Raw genomic sequence first — 14,948 nt, 5'->3', positions numbered from 1 at the left:
AAAAGAGATTAAATAAATAAATAAATAAAAGAACTAAAAACATTAAAAAAAAAAATTAGCCATGGGATCGGTTTTGCAAACAAACTTCAACATGGTACCCCACTTTATAAACTAGGTCAATGAGGGGATTACTCTGGGAGAAGTAAGAAAGGACGGCCGTGACCCCTCCCATGCAGCCCCTCCCCAGGGCCCACCCTGCATGCCTTGAGTCCCGCTTCCCATCTCCCCCTTGCCATCCTCCCCCCCGCCACCCTGGCACACAACACCCTGTCATACCTGTGCCTCTGTTCACACACCCCCTCTCAAATTCCCTCCATCCTGTAGCCCACCTGTTGGGCTCCTCTTTGTCCTTCAAAACCCCTTCCAGGTACCCCTTGCCGCTTTCATGGCGAGACCTTCCCATTGCAGTAGGAACATACCTCACTTCTGGCCTCTCCTTGTCCGATTATAAATCGCCTCTCTGGGGGTCTGACCCCCTTCTCAGGCTGGAAGCTCCTCCCGGGAAGGGATCTGACTCATCCACCTTAGCCAGTGGCGAGCTGTGTCTCACCAGTACCCAACCCAAAGACTGCATCAGGATCCGGTGGCGGTGTTGGCACAAAGGCAGACAGAGATGGGCACCCACTGGGCTTGGAGGAGGCCAGAAGAGATCAAGAAGGAGGGAGAAAGAACTGAGCTGCATGGCAAGAACTACAGAGATCTGCAGGAAAAGCAAGAGCTACAGAGATCTTTAGTAAAACCTTGGAGGCTAACAAAAAGGAAAGAACCTGGATTAATTCCACTATCGATGACTGCACTGACAAAATGCATTCTGGATGAAAGACACTGTCTCCAGAGAGGGGAGTAGGATGGGGCAGAAGCCCATGTGCTATGCCTCAAAGGGGTGTGGCAAGCAGGGTTTTCCTCTGATGGGTCAAGGAGGCCAGGCCATGGGTGGCCAGTGGGCGGGGGCCAGCAGAGACACCTGGCTTTGAGCCAGGTCAGACAGCCGGAGCTGGGCTCTAGCTGGCAAGTTGGGCGTGAGCCAAAGTCCCCACTCTGCATGGCCTTCATTGACAAGGGTCAGCTGAGCAGACCCTGAACGTCCAGCAAGCAAACCAGGGTCCAAGGCAAATCCATCTCCAGAAGAGACCTGCCAGGGTAAGAGAAAGGCTGCCTCCATGAGCTCACCTGACACTGGCTCCTGGCAGGGATGGGCTGTAGCCCAAGACTTCTGCAGGGCCCCCAGGCTCACAACCCTCTAGAGCTTTGCCCACCAGGCCTGATCCTTAAACAAAGACTCCAAGGCTGCTGGCACTGCCTGTGCACGTAGCATAGTACCTGACCTAATTGCATCTATTTTTTGCCCTGGTCCCTGCTGAGTAGATGTCCTGGAATGCCTCTCTCTGAGATGAGCGCCAGTTTTAAATACAGACCACACACACACACACACACACACACACACACACACACACTGCCATCCAAAAGAAAAAAAAAGGTTTCCGTGTGCAAATCTCAAAACTGGCAAAGAAAGCAGACTGGCAAGGAGGTGACAACATCAGACCAAAGGTGGGCATTGACTGGGCATCCCTGCATCTCTGAGCTCTCCAGTAGCCTGCCTCTGTGTGTGTGTGTGTGTGTGTGCGCGTGTGTGTGTGTGTGTGTTCGTTCCTTAGGCCTTTAGAATACAGATCAAAGAATCAGCCTTTATTTTAATGTGCAGATGTTCCCAGAGAATGGAAAGAAAAGGTGGGGGTGGGGGGGAGAGAAAAAGGAAAAGTCCGTGTCGGTGCTGAATATTTCTCAGATATTTTCAGCCGCTCTCCAAGCACAGGCCAGGGTAATTTTAGCAACCCGCAAGTGGAGAGCGGGTAACTTCCGTTTTGCTTTCAAAGTGCTCAATTCGCTCAACTGTGAGAGCCCATTCATTCTGCAGTTCAGCAAGTGGCCTTGAGGGGACAAAGCCCCGTGCTCTGAAGAGGCGCGAGGAGCTCTGGCTTTGTGGCAGTGTTTGTGGACTCCCCTGAGCTGCTGTCTTGAGACGTGCGGGGCTTGGTGACTGCAGTGTTTTCTTGTGGTTGAGGTTTCTGTGGCTGCTGTTGCCCTGATCCTTTGGAAAATTTTTTTTTTTTTAATGAAACCTCTTTTATTATTTTGTATTTATTTATTTTTTTTGCCGAGCTATGCGGCACGTGGGATCTTAGTTCCCTGACCAGGGATGGAACTCATGCCCCCTGAAGTGGAAGCGTGGAGTCCTAACCACTGGACTGCCAGGGAGGTCCCTGTTCTGATCCTTCTTTAATTTACTGACTTATGTAGCCAACAAATATATGTTGAGTGCCAGCCGAATGCTAAGCACCGGGAGCCCAGGAATGAATGAAACGGGGTGGTCCTTCGCCCACAGAGCTCACAGCCGCCGCGATGGAATAAATAGGCATTGCCTGCATTTTCCCGGGCAAGTCCGCAGGCCGTGGGAGCCTTGGTGGAGGAACCCCAGCAGAGACTTGCGGACTCGGGGGTGGCAGGAAGGAACCCACCCGGGGGCTACACCACAGGCCCGTCCACCTGAGCAGTGCCAGAGGCCCCGGCCACGGTATGGCTAAAGGCACCCCTTCTCCTGGTCACCACCCCGTTGGTTTTGTCTTGCAGCTGGGCCGACCTCTCTGATCCCGAAATCTGGCAAATGGAGATTCTTAGGTCAGCTCAAACGTTCGTTTCAAGGGCTGTTCCAGTTTTCTAGGCCAGCAGTTTCCAGGTTCTGCTCCAAAGAGGGCTCCAAGTCAAAGAAGTGCTTCAGGGTTGTCCCAGGATGGGACAGCCAAGCCAGCAGTGCTTTCATCTGAAGTCCTGCTGGGGTTCCAGGACGGTTTTGTTTGAAAAAAATAAAGGGACTACCCAAGTGCCCATCGACGGATGAATGTATGGCAACATGGGGTCTGTACATAACAATGGATATTACTCAGCCTTAAAAAGGAAGGAAAGTCTGACACAGGCTATGACATGGGTGAACCTTGAGGATGTTATGCTGGTGAAATAAGCCAGCCACAGAAAGACAAATACTGTCTGATTCCACTTAGGCGATGTCCCTAGAGGAGTCAAATTCATAGAGACAGAAAGTAGAAGGGCGGGTGCCAGGGGCTGAGGGAGGGGGGATGGGGAGTTAGTGTGTTTTGTTTTGTTTTGGCCGCACTGCGCGGCATGCGGGATCTTAGTTCCCTGACCAGGAATCAAACCCACACCCCCTGCAGTGGAAACGCAGAGCCTTAACCGCTGGACCGCCAGGGAAGTCATTAAACTCATTATTAAACTCATTGAACTCATTATTGTTTAATGAGTACAGAGCTCGGGAAGTTGAGAAAGTTCCAGAGATGGATGATGGTGATGGTTGCACAACGATGTGAATGTACTTGATGCCACTGAACTGTGCACTTAAAATTGGTTAAAATGGTAAATTTTTTTTTTTAATTTATTTATGGCTATGTTGGGTCTTCGTTTCTGTGCGAGGGCTTTCTCTAGTTGTGGCAAGCGGGGACCACTCTTCATCGCGGTGCGCAGGCCTCTAACTATCGCGGCCTCTCTTGTTGCGGAGCACAGGCTCCAGACGCGCAGGCTCAGTAATTGTGGCTCACGGGCCCAGTTGCTCCGTGGCATGTGGGATCTTCCCAGACCAGGGCTCGAACCCGTGTCCCCTGCATTGGCAGGCAGATTCTCAACCACTGCGCCACCAGGGGAGCCCCCAAAATGGTAAATTTTATGTTATATATATTTTACCACAATGAAAATTCGAAAGTAAAGGGACTGATGGTTTAGGGAATAAGGAAGAGAATCACAGATTTGGACCAAAGCTCCCAGATTACAAATGGGTTGCCTGCAGCCCAGAGAATGCCTCGCCCAGGGTCGCTCAGAGTCAGAGCCCAGCTGCCCCGGACCCAGGTGGACGGGCTCCCGGTCCAGTGCTCACTCACCGATGTCTGGCTCGAAACGTCACACAGAGCAAAGGACACGAGCTGCAGTACCACTGGTCCTTGGGGAGCACGTGGCAGGGCGCTCACTCACCACACCACGCCTGGGGGCAGCCAGAGGGGTGGGGCTTCCGCCGGCTGGCGCCGCTCGCCCCCTGCAGCTGACCCGTGTTTCCGTTGCAGATCGCATCCCTGCTCAAGGACAATGAGCGCATCCAGTCCACCCAGACTGTCACCCCCAACGACGAAGACAGTGACATCAAGAAAATCAAGAAGGTCTGTACCATCTCTCGGGGCTGGCAAAGCTGCCCTGGTCCTCTTTAGAGAGCCCCCTGGCACAGCCCAGGGTCTGCAGTGTCCACCTACTGTCCCACTGCTCTGGGGCGTGCCACTCCCACCTCCGCCCCAAAGGCAGAATCAACAGCCCCTCACCCCTGACCAGCACCTCGTCGAGCCATGTCTTCTGGTTGTCTCTGTGAAGTAGGGTGGTTCAGCCCATTTGATAGATAGGAGAACTGAGGCTCCAAGAGATGAAAGAGTGGATAGAGCCAGGGCAGGAACCCAGGCTGTGAGACTCACAGCCGAGAGCTTTCCTTACAACCCTGGGCAGCCTCAGTGAGACCCCAGGCCACATGTCCACTGTCACAGCCCTGCATGCCCGCCCTCCCCCCGGCTACTGTCCTGCAAACACGTCCCCCTTTCATCCCCGGCAGAGGTCAGCATGGGAGCCGGCCTCTGTGACACCCCTTAGCTGGCCCCACTGGTTTTACACTATTAGAGTCTAGGAGAGACATCTCAGAAGGTATCAGAAAGCTGCCCAGTGGCAGGGATACTGACCAGCACCGTGGGCCACCCCATGGAGGGGGGTGTGGAGGGGAAGAGTATGGTCTGTGTTTGCAGCTTGCCAGACTTGAAGCAGGGGAGCCTGACTCACCGTAAGAAAAACACACGAAACCAAAAAATCCTCCTTGTTGAGAGCGTAAAAGGACACCAGCGCCATCCAGACCAGAAAACTGCAAACTGGCATCCCACAGGCCAAGTTCAGCCTACCAGCATGTTTGGGGTTCTTAGCCCACACGGTGGTTTTTTTTTTTTTCCCTTTTTAATTTGTTGCCAGTGCTTTAAAAGCTAAACATTTCACATAAAAATATGTATTTCTGGTTTCTCAAAAATAGGAAGAGCTAACATTCATTACGCACTTTCCATGTGCCAGACACTATTCTAGGAGATTTATGCAGATTAATCTGTTCCTAACTAAAAGCCCTCTGAGGTTTTATTATTATCTGCATTTCACATGTGGGGTTGCTGAGGCGCAGAAAGGCAAAGTGACTTCCCCAGGTCACACAGCTAAGTATTTGCAGAGTGACGTTTAAACCTTGGCCACCAAGCTCCAGAGCCCACATCCTTGGTCACTGGAACACACGATCTCTTGGAAAAGCAGAAGGTCTCGCAGCCCCGGGCCCACCTTCTGCACACGGTGACTGCTGGCCCCAGGCCAGGTGCTGTCCCGTTAGTGCCCACCCAGCTGGCTTCAGGAACTATAGGACCTGCCAGGCCCCCATGGACATTGGGATTTGCCACCAGTGACACCTGGGGTCTGAACCAAGCCCCGCCCAGGCAGGGATGCGCTGGCCTTCCTTCTCTGCCATGACCCCACTGGGCTTCCTGGCCCGTTTTGAAAAGCCATTCTGGTTGGAACATTTTGTTAAGTACCACCCGAAATGCACCTCCCTCCTTTTGTTTTCACCCTCCTGGGGCCTCAGAGCAAGGCCCTCCTTTATCCAGAAAAGCTTCCTCTCTTCAAGGAGATCTGTCGTGCTGAGGCCAGGCCTCTCCTCCCCAGGGCAGACGTCCCTGGCCAAAGGTCTGCACCCGGATGGTTGCACCTGCTGTACATGGCCAGTGCCCTTTGCAGCTGATAATATTTTGATGAGTGCCTTGGCAGGCGGCCCCTGGATCTCCAGGTGCCCCCACCCCAGCACCGCCTAGCACCCTTGCTCCTGGGGCCCTGGGGCCCTCCCCGTGCAGCCCCTGAGCTTACACACAGCTCAGCAGCAGGAATGGTGAGGAGCTACATGGTGCCTTGATTGGTAGTGTGCGTATCTTAAAACAGTTCTCTGTGTCTGTGAATCGAGGCCCTTCCCAAGTTCCTGCCAGAACAAGGCCAGGCCAAGCAGCCCGACTCCGAGTCGGGCAAGTCAAGTGTCTGTGTTCATTTCCCCGCGGAGGTAGAGGAGAGGCTCCAGGCGGGCGCTGATGAGGCCCAAGCATGAGGTTAACTAATTTGCTGCACTGAATTTGATAATTGCCCTCTATCCAGACGAGCTTTCAATGAAACTTCTGGGCTTTCAGGCCAGTCATTAGGCAAGAAGCGGTGTGAGCCATGCCCAGCACAGCCTGGCAACCCTCTATGCTCAAGCCCCCTCCCGTGATGGGGACTCGGGGCCACACTTTTCCTCCTTCAGAGGATGCTGCCAAAGCAACCTGGGGGATCTGGTTTAAATGCAGAGGGCCGGGGCAGGGCCTGGGGATTTGCATTTCTAACAAGTTCTCGGGAGATGCTGATGCTTCCGTGCAGGGACCTCACTTAGAGTCCAGCCGTCATCTCATTAGCCCCATGGCACAGATGGGAAATGGGCTTAGAGGAACCAAAGGGCTCGCCTGGCACCATGCAGACAGAAGCACGAGGCCTGATCTTTGCCTCAGCTCTTTTCCCTACGTGCCCAGCATGGGGGACAACAGGGCCTTGGCCGCTGCCCTTGGGGCACTCACAGCCTGGAAGGACCAGAGCAGCTGAGGCTAACGGGAGACTCTCCCGCTGGTCTCGGCGCCCAGGTGCAGAGCTTCCTGCGGGGCTGGCTGTGCCGGCGCAAGTGGAAGACCATCATCCAGGACTACATCCGGTCGCCGCACGCCGACAGCATGCGGAAGAGGAACCAGGTGGTGTTCAGCATGCTGGAGGCCGAGGCCGAGTACGTGCAGCAGCTGCACATCCTTGTCAACAACTTCCTGCGCCCGCTGCGGATGGCCGCCAGCTCCAAGAAGCCTCCCATCACGCACGACGATGTCAGCAGCATCTTCCTGAACAGGTGAGCACCCTGAAGCTCAGCCCCCGCTCCCGGAGCCCTTGGCCGAGGCGGGAAGAGGGAGCCTAGCCGGCACTGAACTTGGACACGAGCCCTTGACTAGTTCCCGCCAAGTGCAGAGGAGGAAACTGAGGCCCAGAGAGGAAGGAAGCTGCCCGAGGTCCCATGACGAGAAGCCAGTGCTCCAGCTATTACAGGCAGGAATACAAATAGAGGCCCACGTAGTATATGTCTAAACTAGTGGTTCAACTGGGGCAATGCTGGGAGACATTTTTTTTTTTTTTAATTCATTTTTTGCTTCAGAAGGATCAAGTAGGATCAATGGCTGGCAATCCCTGGGAGGCAATTTTTTTTTTTTGAATTTTTGAATTTTATTTTACTTATTTTTTTATACAGCAGGTTCTTATTAGTTATCCATTTTATACATATTAGTGTATATATGGGAGACTTTTTTTTTAAATTTTATTTATTTTTTATTTATTTATTTTTGGCTGCGTTGGGTCTTTGTTGCTGCCCGCGGGCTTTCTTTAGTTGCGGCAAGCGGGGGCTACTCTTCGTTGCGGTGCGTGGGCTTCTCATTGCGGTGGCTTCTCTTGTTGCGGAGCACAGGCTCTAGGCGAGCGGGCTTCAGTAGTTGTGGCACGTGGGCTCAGTAGTTGTGGCTCGCGGGCTCTAGAGCACAGGCTCAGTAATTGTGCACGGGCTTAGTTGCTCCGTGGCATGTGGGATCTTCCCGGGCCAGGGCTTGAACCCGTGTCCCCTGCATTGGTAGGCGGATTCTTAACCACTGCGCCACCAGGGAAGCCCGTATATGGGAGACATTTTTGATTGTCAAAACTTGGTGGGGCTGCAGGGGAGGGTTTGCGACTGGCATCTGGTGGGTGGAAGTCAGGGATGCTGCTAAACATCCTACCGTGCCCAGAGCAGTCTCCCACAGCAAAGAATTCTTCCACCAAAAATAATCATGCCGAGGTTGAGAAACCCTGGTTTAAATGTTTACAAGTTATAAATCAAGCTACAAAAAACCAAATGGGTTCCATTCTTCTCCCTTAATATCATCGTCATAACGATCTAGAAGCCAGGTCTAAATTTTTAGAATTCTGAGTCTCCTTAGAGTTGGGCTCTGTGTCACACTACCCACATATCTTACGAAAGCAGTTACTTTTCCCAAATGGTGACTGTGGCCATTCGTATGGGGTTTGTGTTACCTGAGAAGGCTGAGCTGATGGCTGCCCTTCTGCTGTCAACCTCTTTTTAAAAGTCTTAGGAAATGGTTTAAATGAGCTTTTTGGTAGGCATTAAAATTGGGTAAACAAGGTAAAAGCAACAAATATGAAAACATATCAACAAAGTGCTATTTACAAATGATTCTCATCCAGGAATTAAAGTAAATCACTATGTGCTCCAGGTTGCTCATTCAGCTGCATTTCTTTTAAAGTCTCCATCATTCAGTCATTTCACTAATTCCAGCTGGCCCTCATCCAAGCCCTCTGCAGAGGTGTTTGGGACCCAGGGTCACCTTCCCTGTGCCCTGCTCTTCCCCTTTACCTGCCAGTGTGCTGTGACGAGTTTAGGGACCTGTGGGACACCCGGAAGGAGATGGGATAGAGGCTGTGGACGTGGGTCTGATTCTGAGAGGTTGAGCCGGAGATGCTGAAAGTCACTGGGAGAAGGACAAGGACAGGGACACTGGGATGCTGACACCATGGATGTGGATGAGGTGTCGGAGTGTGGGGACATGGTGGGGGTGGGGGGCAGGAGGAGGGGAGTGGCTTTTAGCCTCATTAGACCTTCTAGAAACTGAATCACTGGGCCTTACAAGGTTGCTTTTTAATATACATTTTGAACACAGTTTTTAGAGAGTAAATAAATGCTTTGACTTCTTTATTAAAACAAAGAAAATAGGTATTATTGTTTTGTGAAATCAGGTAAGATTTTCTCCAGAAACTACAATTGGGTCTTTTAAACTCAATGATCTGGAATTTGGCTGTAAAGTGTGAAGAACTTGTTTCTTCCTGAATAAACTCCGGACAGCTCAGCTGGAGTCACAGCTTCTCAAACGTGAGCGCTGGGCCCCACCCCGAGCTTCTCAATCTGTAGGTCTGGAGTAGAGCATAGGGATTGCATTTCCAACACGTTTGCAGGTGCAGCTGCTGCTGCAGGTCCCAGAGCACCCGGCAATGAGAGGCTTGAGATAACCGCAGGGGACTGCCTGTATTGGAGGCTCGGCCACGGCCCTACTTGAGAAATACTTCAGGAAGCATTGTTATAGTTCTAGGTTGTTTGTGCTTTCCTTGCATTTTAGGCCACAGTTGCAAACTTTTGGTGACCGTTTATCATAACCACTAAGAGATAAAGGTGTCCTTTTGTATTTATTTAATCTTTGCATAATTTTGTTCCACTGCATTCAGTGGAATTCTTTTCACCTGTAATCTTTGGTTAAGAGTATTCATACCAACTCACAGAATGTGTTCAAAAGTTGTTTGAAGCAAATCACAACATGGTTTTATATTTTTGTCTGTTAATCACTGCATGGATCAGATCAGATGCCTTTAATTGAGAATAAACAGGAGGGAAGAAAGTCCCCTTTTTTGCTGGTGTCCTTCCAGACCCCTGCAAGGCCTGTTTCTCCTTTTCCACAATGTGCCCAAGGTTGACTGTTTCCCATCTTAGCAGTCTCATTGATCCTGGTCAAAATAGCCCCAGCCTGATCAATCGTTAAGGCCTCCAGAATATGGACTCTAGTGGTCCTTGGAAACACTGACCAGGGAATGGGACCTGCCTCTTGTAGGCGTTGGAGCATCAAATGGAGCTCATGTAAAGCATCTAGTACAGAGCCCAGCATAGCCCAAGTGCTCATAAGAGCTAGACATTATTACAACAAGAAAGCTTCACTATGATGCACCCTGTGAGAAACTGAATTCACATCTAATGTGGAGGGAACACTTCCCAACTCATTCTGTGAGGCCAGCATTAGTCTAACACCGAAATCAGAAAAAGACATTGTGAGGAAAGAACACTACAGACCCATATCGCTCATGATCATAGATGCAAAATATTATAAAATCGAATCCAGAAATATATAAAAAGGATAATACATCATGACCAAGTGGAATTTATCCTAGGAATGCAAGGTTGGTTCAACATTGAAAATTAATCAAATATGTTTTACTATATTTTCTTACAATATTAAGTAAGAAGAACCAATGATCCTATCAATGGATGCCAATCTGATGTGACAGGCTTCTCTCCACCCTCTGGCCCCTGTTCTCAATCAGGAGCAGGCCGGAATTCTTTTCTTCCCCACCCCGGGGCCCAGGGCGGGGCAGGAAGAGCTAGAAAGTGACTGCCTTCTAATCATTCACCCCTCACTGTATGATCCACTGGGTACATAAGAGTATAAGCTTCACTGTCTTAACCTCTGTGCTTTTTGTGAGCACAAAGAACAGCTGAAATTATTTTTTCATTAACTGTACAGCAACTCTGCACAGCACTTTGCGTGACTGAATGTTTTGGACTACACTCACCACGTTAAGATGGTGCTTTGTGGGGCCTGCTTGGTGCCAGGCTCTCTGTAAGCGCTTGGCCTACGTAATTTCCAATCCTCAGAGACGCCCCATGAGGCTGGCACCAGAGGTCAGAGAGGTGACGGGGTGTGCTCAGGGTTCAGGTGGGCTGAGATTTTAACCCAGTTCTGTTTTATGTGAAGGCCTGTGCTTCCCCCCTGCTGCCCTGTTAAATAATGGGCTGGAATCTTCCCCGACCCCCATCCTCCTTACCCCCCATGCCTGCTCACCACAGTACAGGTCTCAGCACGTGCTCCTGCCCACGCCTGCACCGTCGAGAACTTTCGATTGTATGTGAGCCCAGCCTTCCCTCTTACTGTGTAGGTGCTGTGGAGGCCGGATCCGGGACATGAACCTTCCAGGTCTCCCTACCTCGGACCACAGCACAGAGTCTGTATTTGTCACAGGTCAAGGGCGGAGGCTGCCAGCCCACTCACTAGAAGGATTTCTGCACATAGCTTTCCCCTGGATTTGCATTTAGGCTGAAATGTACAGCCACATTAGACACCTGATGCTAATTTGGTGATTTCATTTGCTGGAGCTCTTTAAAAGAAGTCCTTGAGAAGAGAGAGGCCTCTCTCCAGGTTGGCAGATTCACAGAGGATGCTGCAGAGCTGGGGAGGGGGTTAATTGTGTGCTTCTCGAAGGCTGCGGGGGGAATCTTTGAAGTAAACATGTGCACCAGGTTTTGTTTACCCGAAACAATGAGCATATACTCTTGGGCTATTTCCCTTTAATAAAAACCATGCCCAGCAACGTGTGCTGGGAACCACAGGCATTGCCCCGTGATGAGAGGCATCCCGCCTGGGGGACAGATGGTTCCTATCTTGATGCCGGCTCTGATTGATTGGCAGTGGTTGCCTGGAGTCCTGGGTCGAGAAGAATGATGAGGCTCAGTGGGGGCGTGTGCTGACATCAATTCGTCTTGTCTGCATGGGCTGGGGAGTGAGGCGGAACCGGCACAGGATGAGGCTGGCGTGGAGAGGCCTGGTTCTGCTCTCCACCGGCCAAGCCCTGTGGACCTAGGACCAGCCTTGGCCAAGTCACACTCCTTTCTGGGCTCAAGAAGGGAACCAGGCAAAATGAGCACTTCCCAAAGCAGACAAGTCGCTTCCTCTCCCTAGAATTCTTCCCACCCTACTGTCCTTCCTATTTTCCTTATGACAGCTGTCTCCTACTCTTTTTTCATGTCTTTCCTTGGATGTCCCTGACCACCCCCATGCCCCTTGTCACCGTTGGCTTATGTTCCCTGGTTGTGTGCTTCCAGGGCCACCATGCTGCCCCTTTTGTAGCATTCATTGCACTTAAATAATGATTTCTTCTGTGTATAGATTCCCTGCTGGACTATAAGTGTGCAGGGCCATAGAATATAGTTGCCCGGCTGTGCGCTGCACAATTCAGGGACAACATTCACATAGACTAGGGATCAGCAAACTTCTTCTGTCAAGGGTCAGATAGTAAATATTTTAGGCCTTGTGGGCCAGAGGGTCTCTGTCAAAACTAGGTGGTCTTAGGCAATCCTAAATGAATGGATGTTGCTGTGTTCCAATAAACCTTTACTTATGGACACTAAAATGTGAATTTCATCTAATTTTTACTTATCGTAAAATATCTTTTGATTTTTTTTCAACCGTTTAAAATTATAAAAAATCCTTCTAAGCTTACAGGCTGTACAAAAACAGAAAGTGGGCCAGCATTCTGGATGGCAAGATTCCATGTCGTAAAGATGTCATTTCACCCAAAACAGGCTATAAACTCAATATAATTCCAATCGAAGTGCAGCCTAGCAGAGTGATTTTAATGTTCAACTGAAGGAGTAAAATGCATGTAAATAGATAATAATGTTCTGAAAAAAACAATGAAAGAAACATTTCCTACATTAATTAAAATGTATTATAGGCTTATAAATATATTAAAAGTAATGAAAACAGCGTGAGACTATTGCCAGAATAGGCCAATAGTCCATCAAAATAAAATACAAAGTCCAGAAACAGACTTAGGCATGTGTGAGAATTTAGTAACAAAAAAGGCAGCCTAGCAAAGCAGTGAAAGCAGCTGGAGTATTTGATAAATAAAATGGGGCAGTTGGCTAAACAAACTGAGAGAAAGATTACGTTTATATCCTTTACTCACATCCTACACCAAAGTAAACTCTAGTTAAGTATTTATGTGTAAAAATGAAATAGTAAAATAAAATATAGATGAGTGTGTATGCAGTCTAAGAGTGGGAAAAGACATGATGCCTGAAGCAAAAAAAACAGAAAGAAAATCTCATAGGGCAAAATGGAAAAACTTCAAAAAACACCAAGCACAAAATCAGTGGGCAAATAGCTGAGCAAAAAAATATCTGCAATGTATATGTTAAGATTATACGCTTAATATGGAGAGTTATTTTAAATTAATAAAAGTGAAAATAGTAAACGGACGTGACTTGGCAGTTCCCGAAAGAAGAAATTCAAATGGCCAATACAAAGGAAAAATGTTCAACCAACCCACTCATAATGATTTTGTAAAGCAAATCGAATCAAAATGAGATCATTTTTTTCTTATCAGATAGGTAACAATGGTAGTTTCTGAGTAGTAGGATGACAAGTGAAATCCTCACAGTTTATAGTACTTTAAAAACGGAGGCTTCATCAACTATATTTTTATAGTCCCAGCTTATGATGTTCCTAATGTGCTACTCTACAAGTCCGTGCCATGAATCCTGCACAGTGCATCCTGCAGCCGTCTGTGGGAGCTGCCCGGGAATGGGGCCCTGAGTCTTGCTGTGGCGGTGCTCAGGGTCATCCAGAGCCTCCCAGTTCCCCAGGAACCCCTGAAAGTCTTCCCCCACATCAGGGCCCACGTTCTCCCTTCTGTGCACTTTCACGCACCCCTGGACTGGTCTCTTTTGAATTTTTCTAAGGGTCTTCCCATGTGGACGACTAAAGTTCTTCACATTGGTACAGTACATGTTTATCTATTCAGTAACTAGTTCAGGGGCCACAGACAGGAAGAAACCAGCCCTGTCAAGGGTGAATCTGTCACAGACTTGCTACCTGAAAACTGCAAATGACTTCATCCATCAGGCGGGGCCCCTAGTCCAGAAATCACGGTGTCACCACACCTGGGGGGGCCTGTTCTTTCGGGACTTTAGGGAGATGACAGTTAATTCACGGTAATGAGAGGACCAGCTCTCAGCAATGAGAACTCGGAGTGTTTCTGCTACTTAGGTACTTGTTAAAGGCCCTACCGGTTCCAGCCCTTCTGCACATCCTGTGGGTGTGATGGAGTTATAGGCTGGGCTCTTCAGCCGTAGGTGCTGTGTTCTGTTCTCTCTCCCCACCACCACCTCTCACCTCCCTCACCCCTTTCTCTCTTGCAGCCCTCCCTTCTTTTCTTTTTCACACCCTTTTTCTCCCCATCCACCCTGTTTTCTCTGCAGAGTGGGGTTCTCAGGGCATTTCAAACTCCTCTGGGGTCAGGGAGCCCCGTGCCTCCCAGGCCCACCGTGAACATGAGGTCCCAGGCCCCCATCGGCCTCCTGTGACTCACAGCTCAGGGGCGCCTCTGCGCCCACCCAGCGCCTTCCACTCCCTGCCCTTGTCCTGAGAGTGTGAGACCCCAGGATGGGGGTTTGCCTTCAGGACACAAACTCCTGGGAGAGGGGACAGCACCCAATGACAGAGCCAGTGGGGACTTGAGGGGGCCAGGGAAGCCAGCAGCCAGAGTACCCCCTCCTCGGCCGGCTTCACGGACATTTGACTGCATGCTTAGAAAAACCGTGCTTAATTTGAGGCTCTGCTGTCACCATCCTGAAATTCTTAATCATTTGTTAACAAGGGGCCGGCATGTTGGTTTTGCGTTAGGCCCCACAGACTGTAGGGTCCATCCCACTGATGGGGTTTCTCGTAAGGTTTCACCTGAGAAGGTTTGCTGCTATAGTCCCACAGGCAGTGACAGCCCCTCCCCTCCCCCCTGGGGCCCCTCAGCTCTACTAAACTTGGGGGGAGGGGACACCTGGAAGGAGAGGAACTCCTGGCCGGAGCTTACCCTGTGCTTTCTCTTCCAGCGAGACCATAATGTTTTTGCACCAGATCTTTTACCAAGGCCTGAAGGCCCGCATCTCCAGCTGGCCCACTCTGGTCCTCGGTGAGTAGCAGCCCTGGCAGAGGTCTCCTGCCCCTCCGCCCCCATCCTGAGAAGTCCCTATGCAGGGGCCACACCTCCTGGCTGGTGGCACTTTTGTCCTTCCCGAATGTAACAGAGTGGCCCCTTAAAAACTCATAGAATCCCTCAGAGGGAGCAGAAGAGGAAAGAGAAGTTGGCAAAAGCTACATTTCTAGGAGGAAGTGATATATTTTTAGTTTCTT

The 14,948-nt window shown here is 50.1% G+C and overlaps 1 protein-coding gene across 1 annotated transcript in view; it reads left to right on the top strand.

Moving 5' to 3' along the window:
- Positions 1 to 14,948, top strand: part of RASGRF1 (Ras protein specific guanine nucleotide releasing factor 1) — a 106,950-nt gene that overhangs the window by 32,607 nt on the left and 59,395 nt on the right. The window contains exons 4-6 of the mRNA XM_061181703.1: positions 4,125 to 4,217; positions 6,777 to 7,030; positions 14,648 to 14,727. Coding sequence (XP_061037686.1) covers positions 4,125 to 4,217; positions 6,777 to 7,030; positions 14,648 to 14,727 — 427 coding nt within the window. The remainder of the gene's footprint in view (positions 1 to 4,124; positions 4,218 to 6,776; positions 7,031 to 14,647; positions 14,728 to 14,948) is intronic.

This window comes from Eubalaena glacialis, chromosome 2 (assembly GCF_028564815.1).
Source record: "Eubalaena glacialis isolate mEubGla1 chromosome 2, mEubGla1.1.hap2.+ XY, whole genome shotgun sequence".
Taxonomy (NCBI): Eukaryota; Metazoa; Chordata; class Mammalia; order Artiodactyla; family Balaenidae; genus Eubalaena; species Eubalaena glacialis.
The sequence above is the reverse complement of the archived record's forward strand: the minus strand, read 5'-3'. Positions and strand labels throughout refer to the sequence as shown.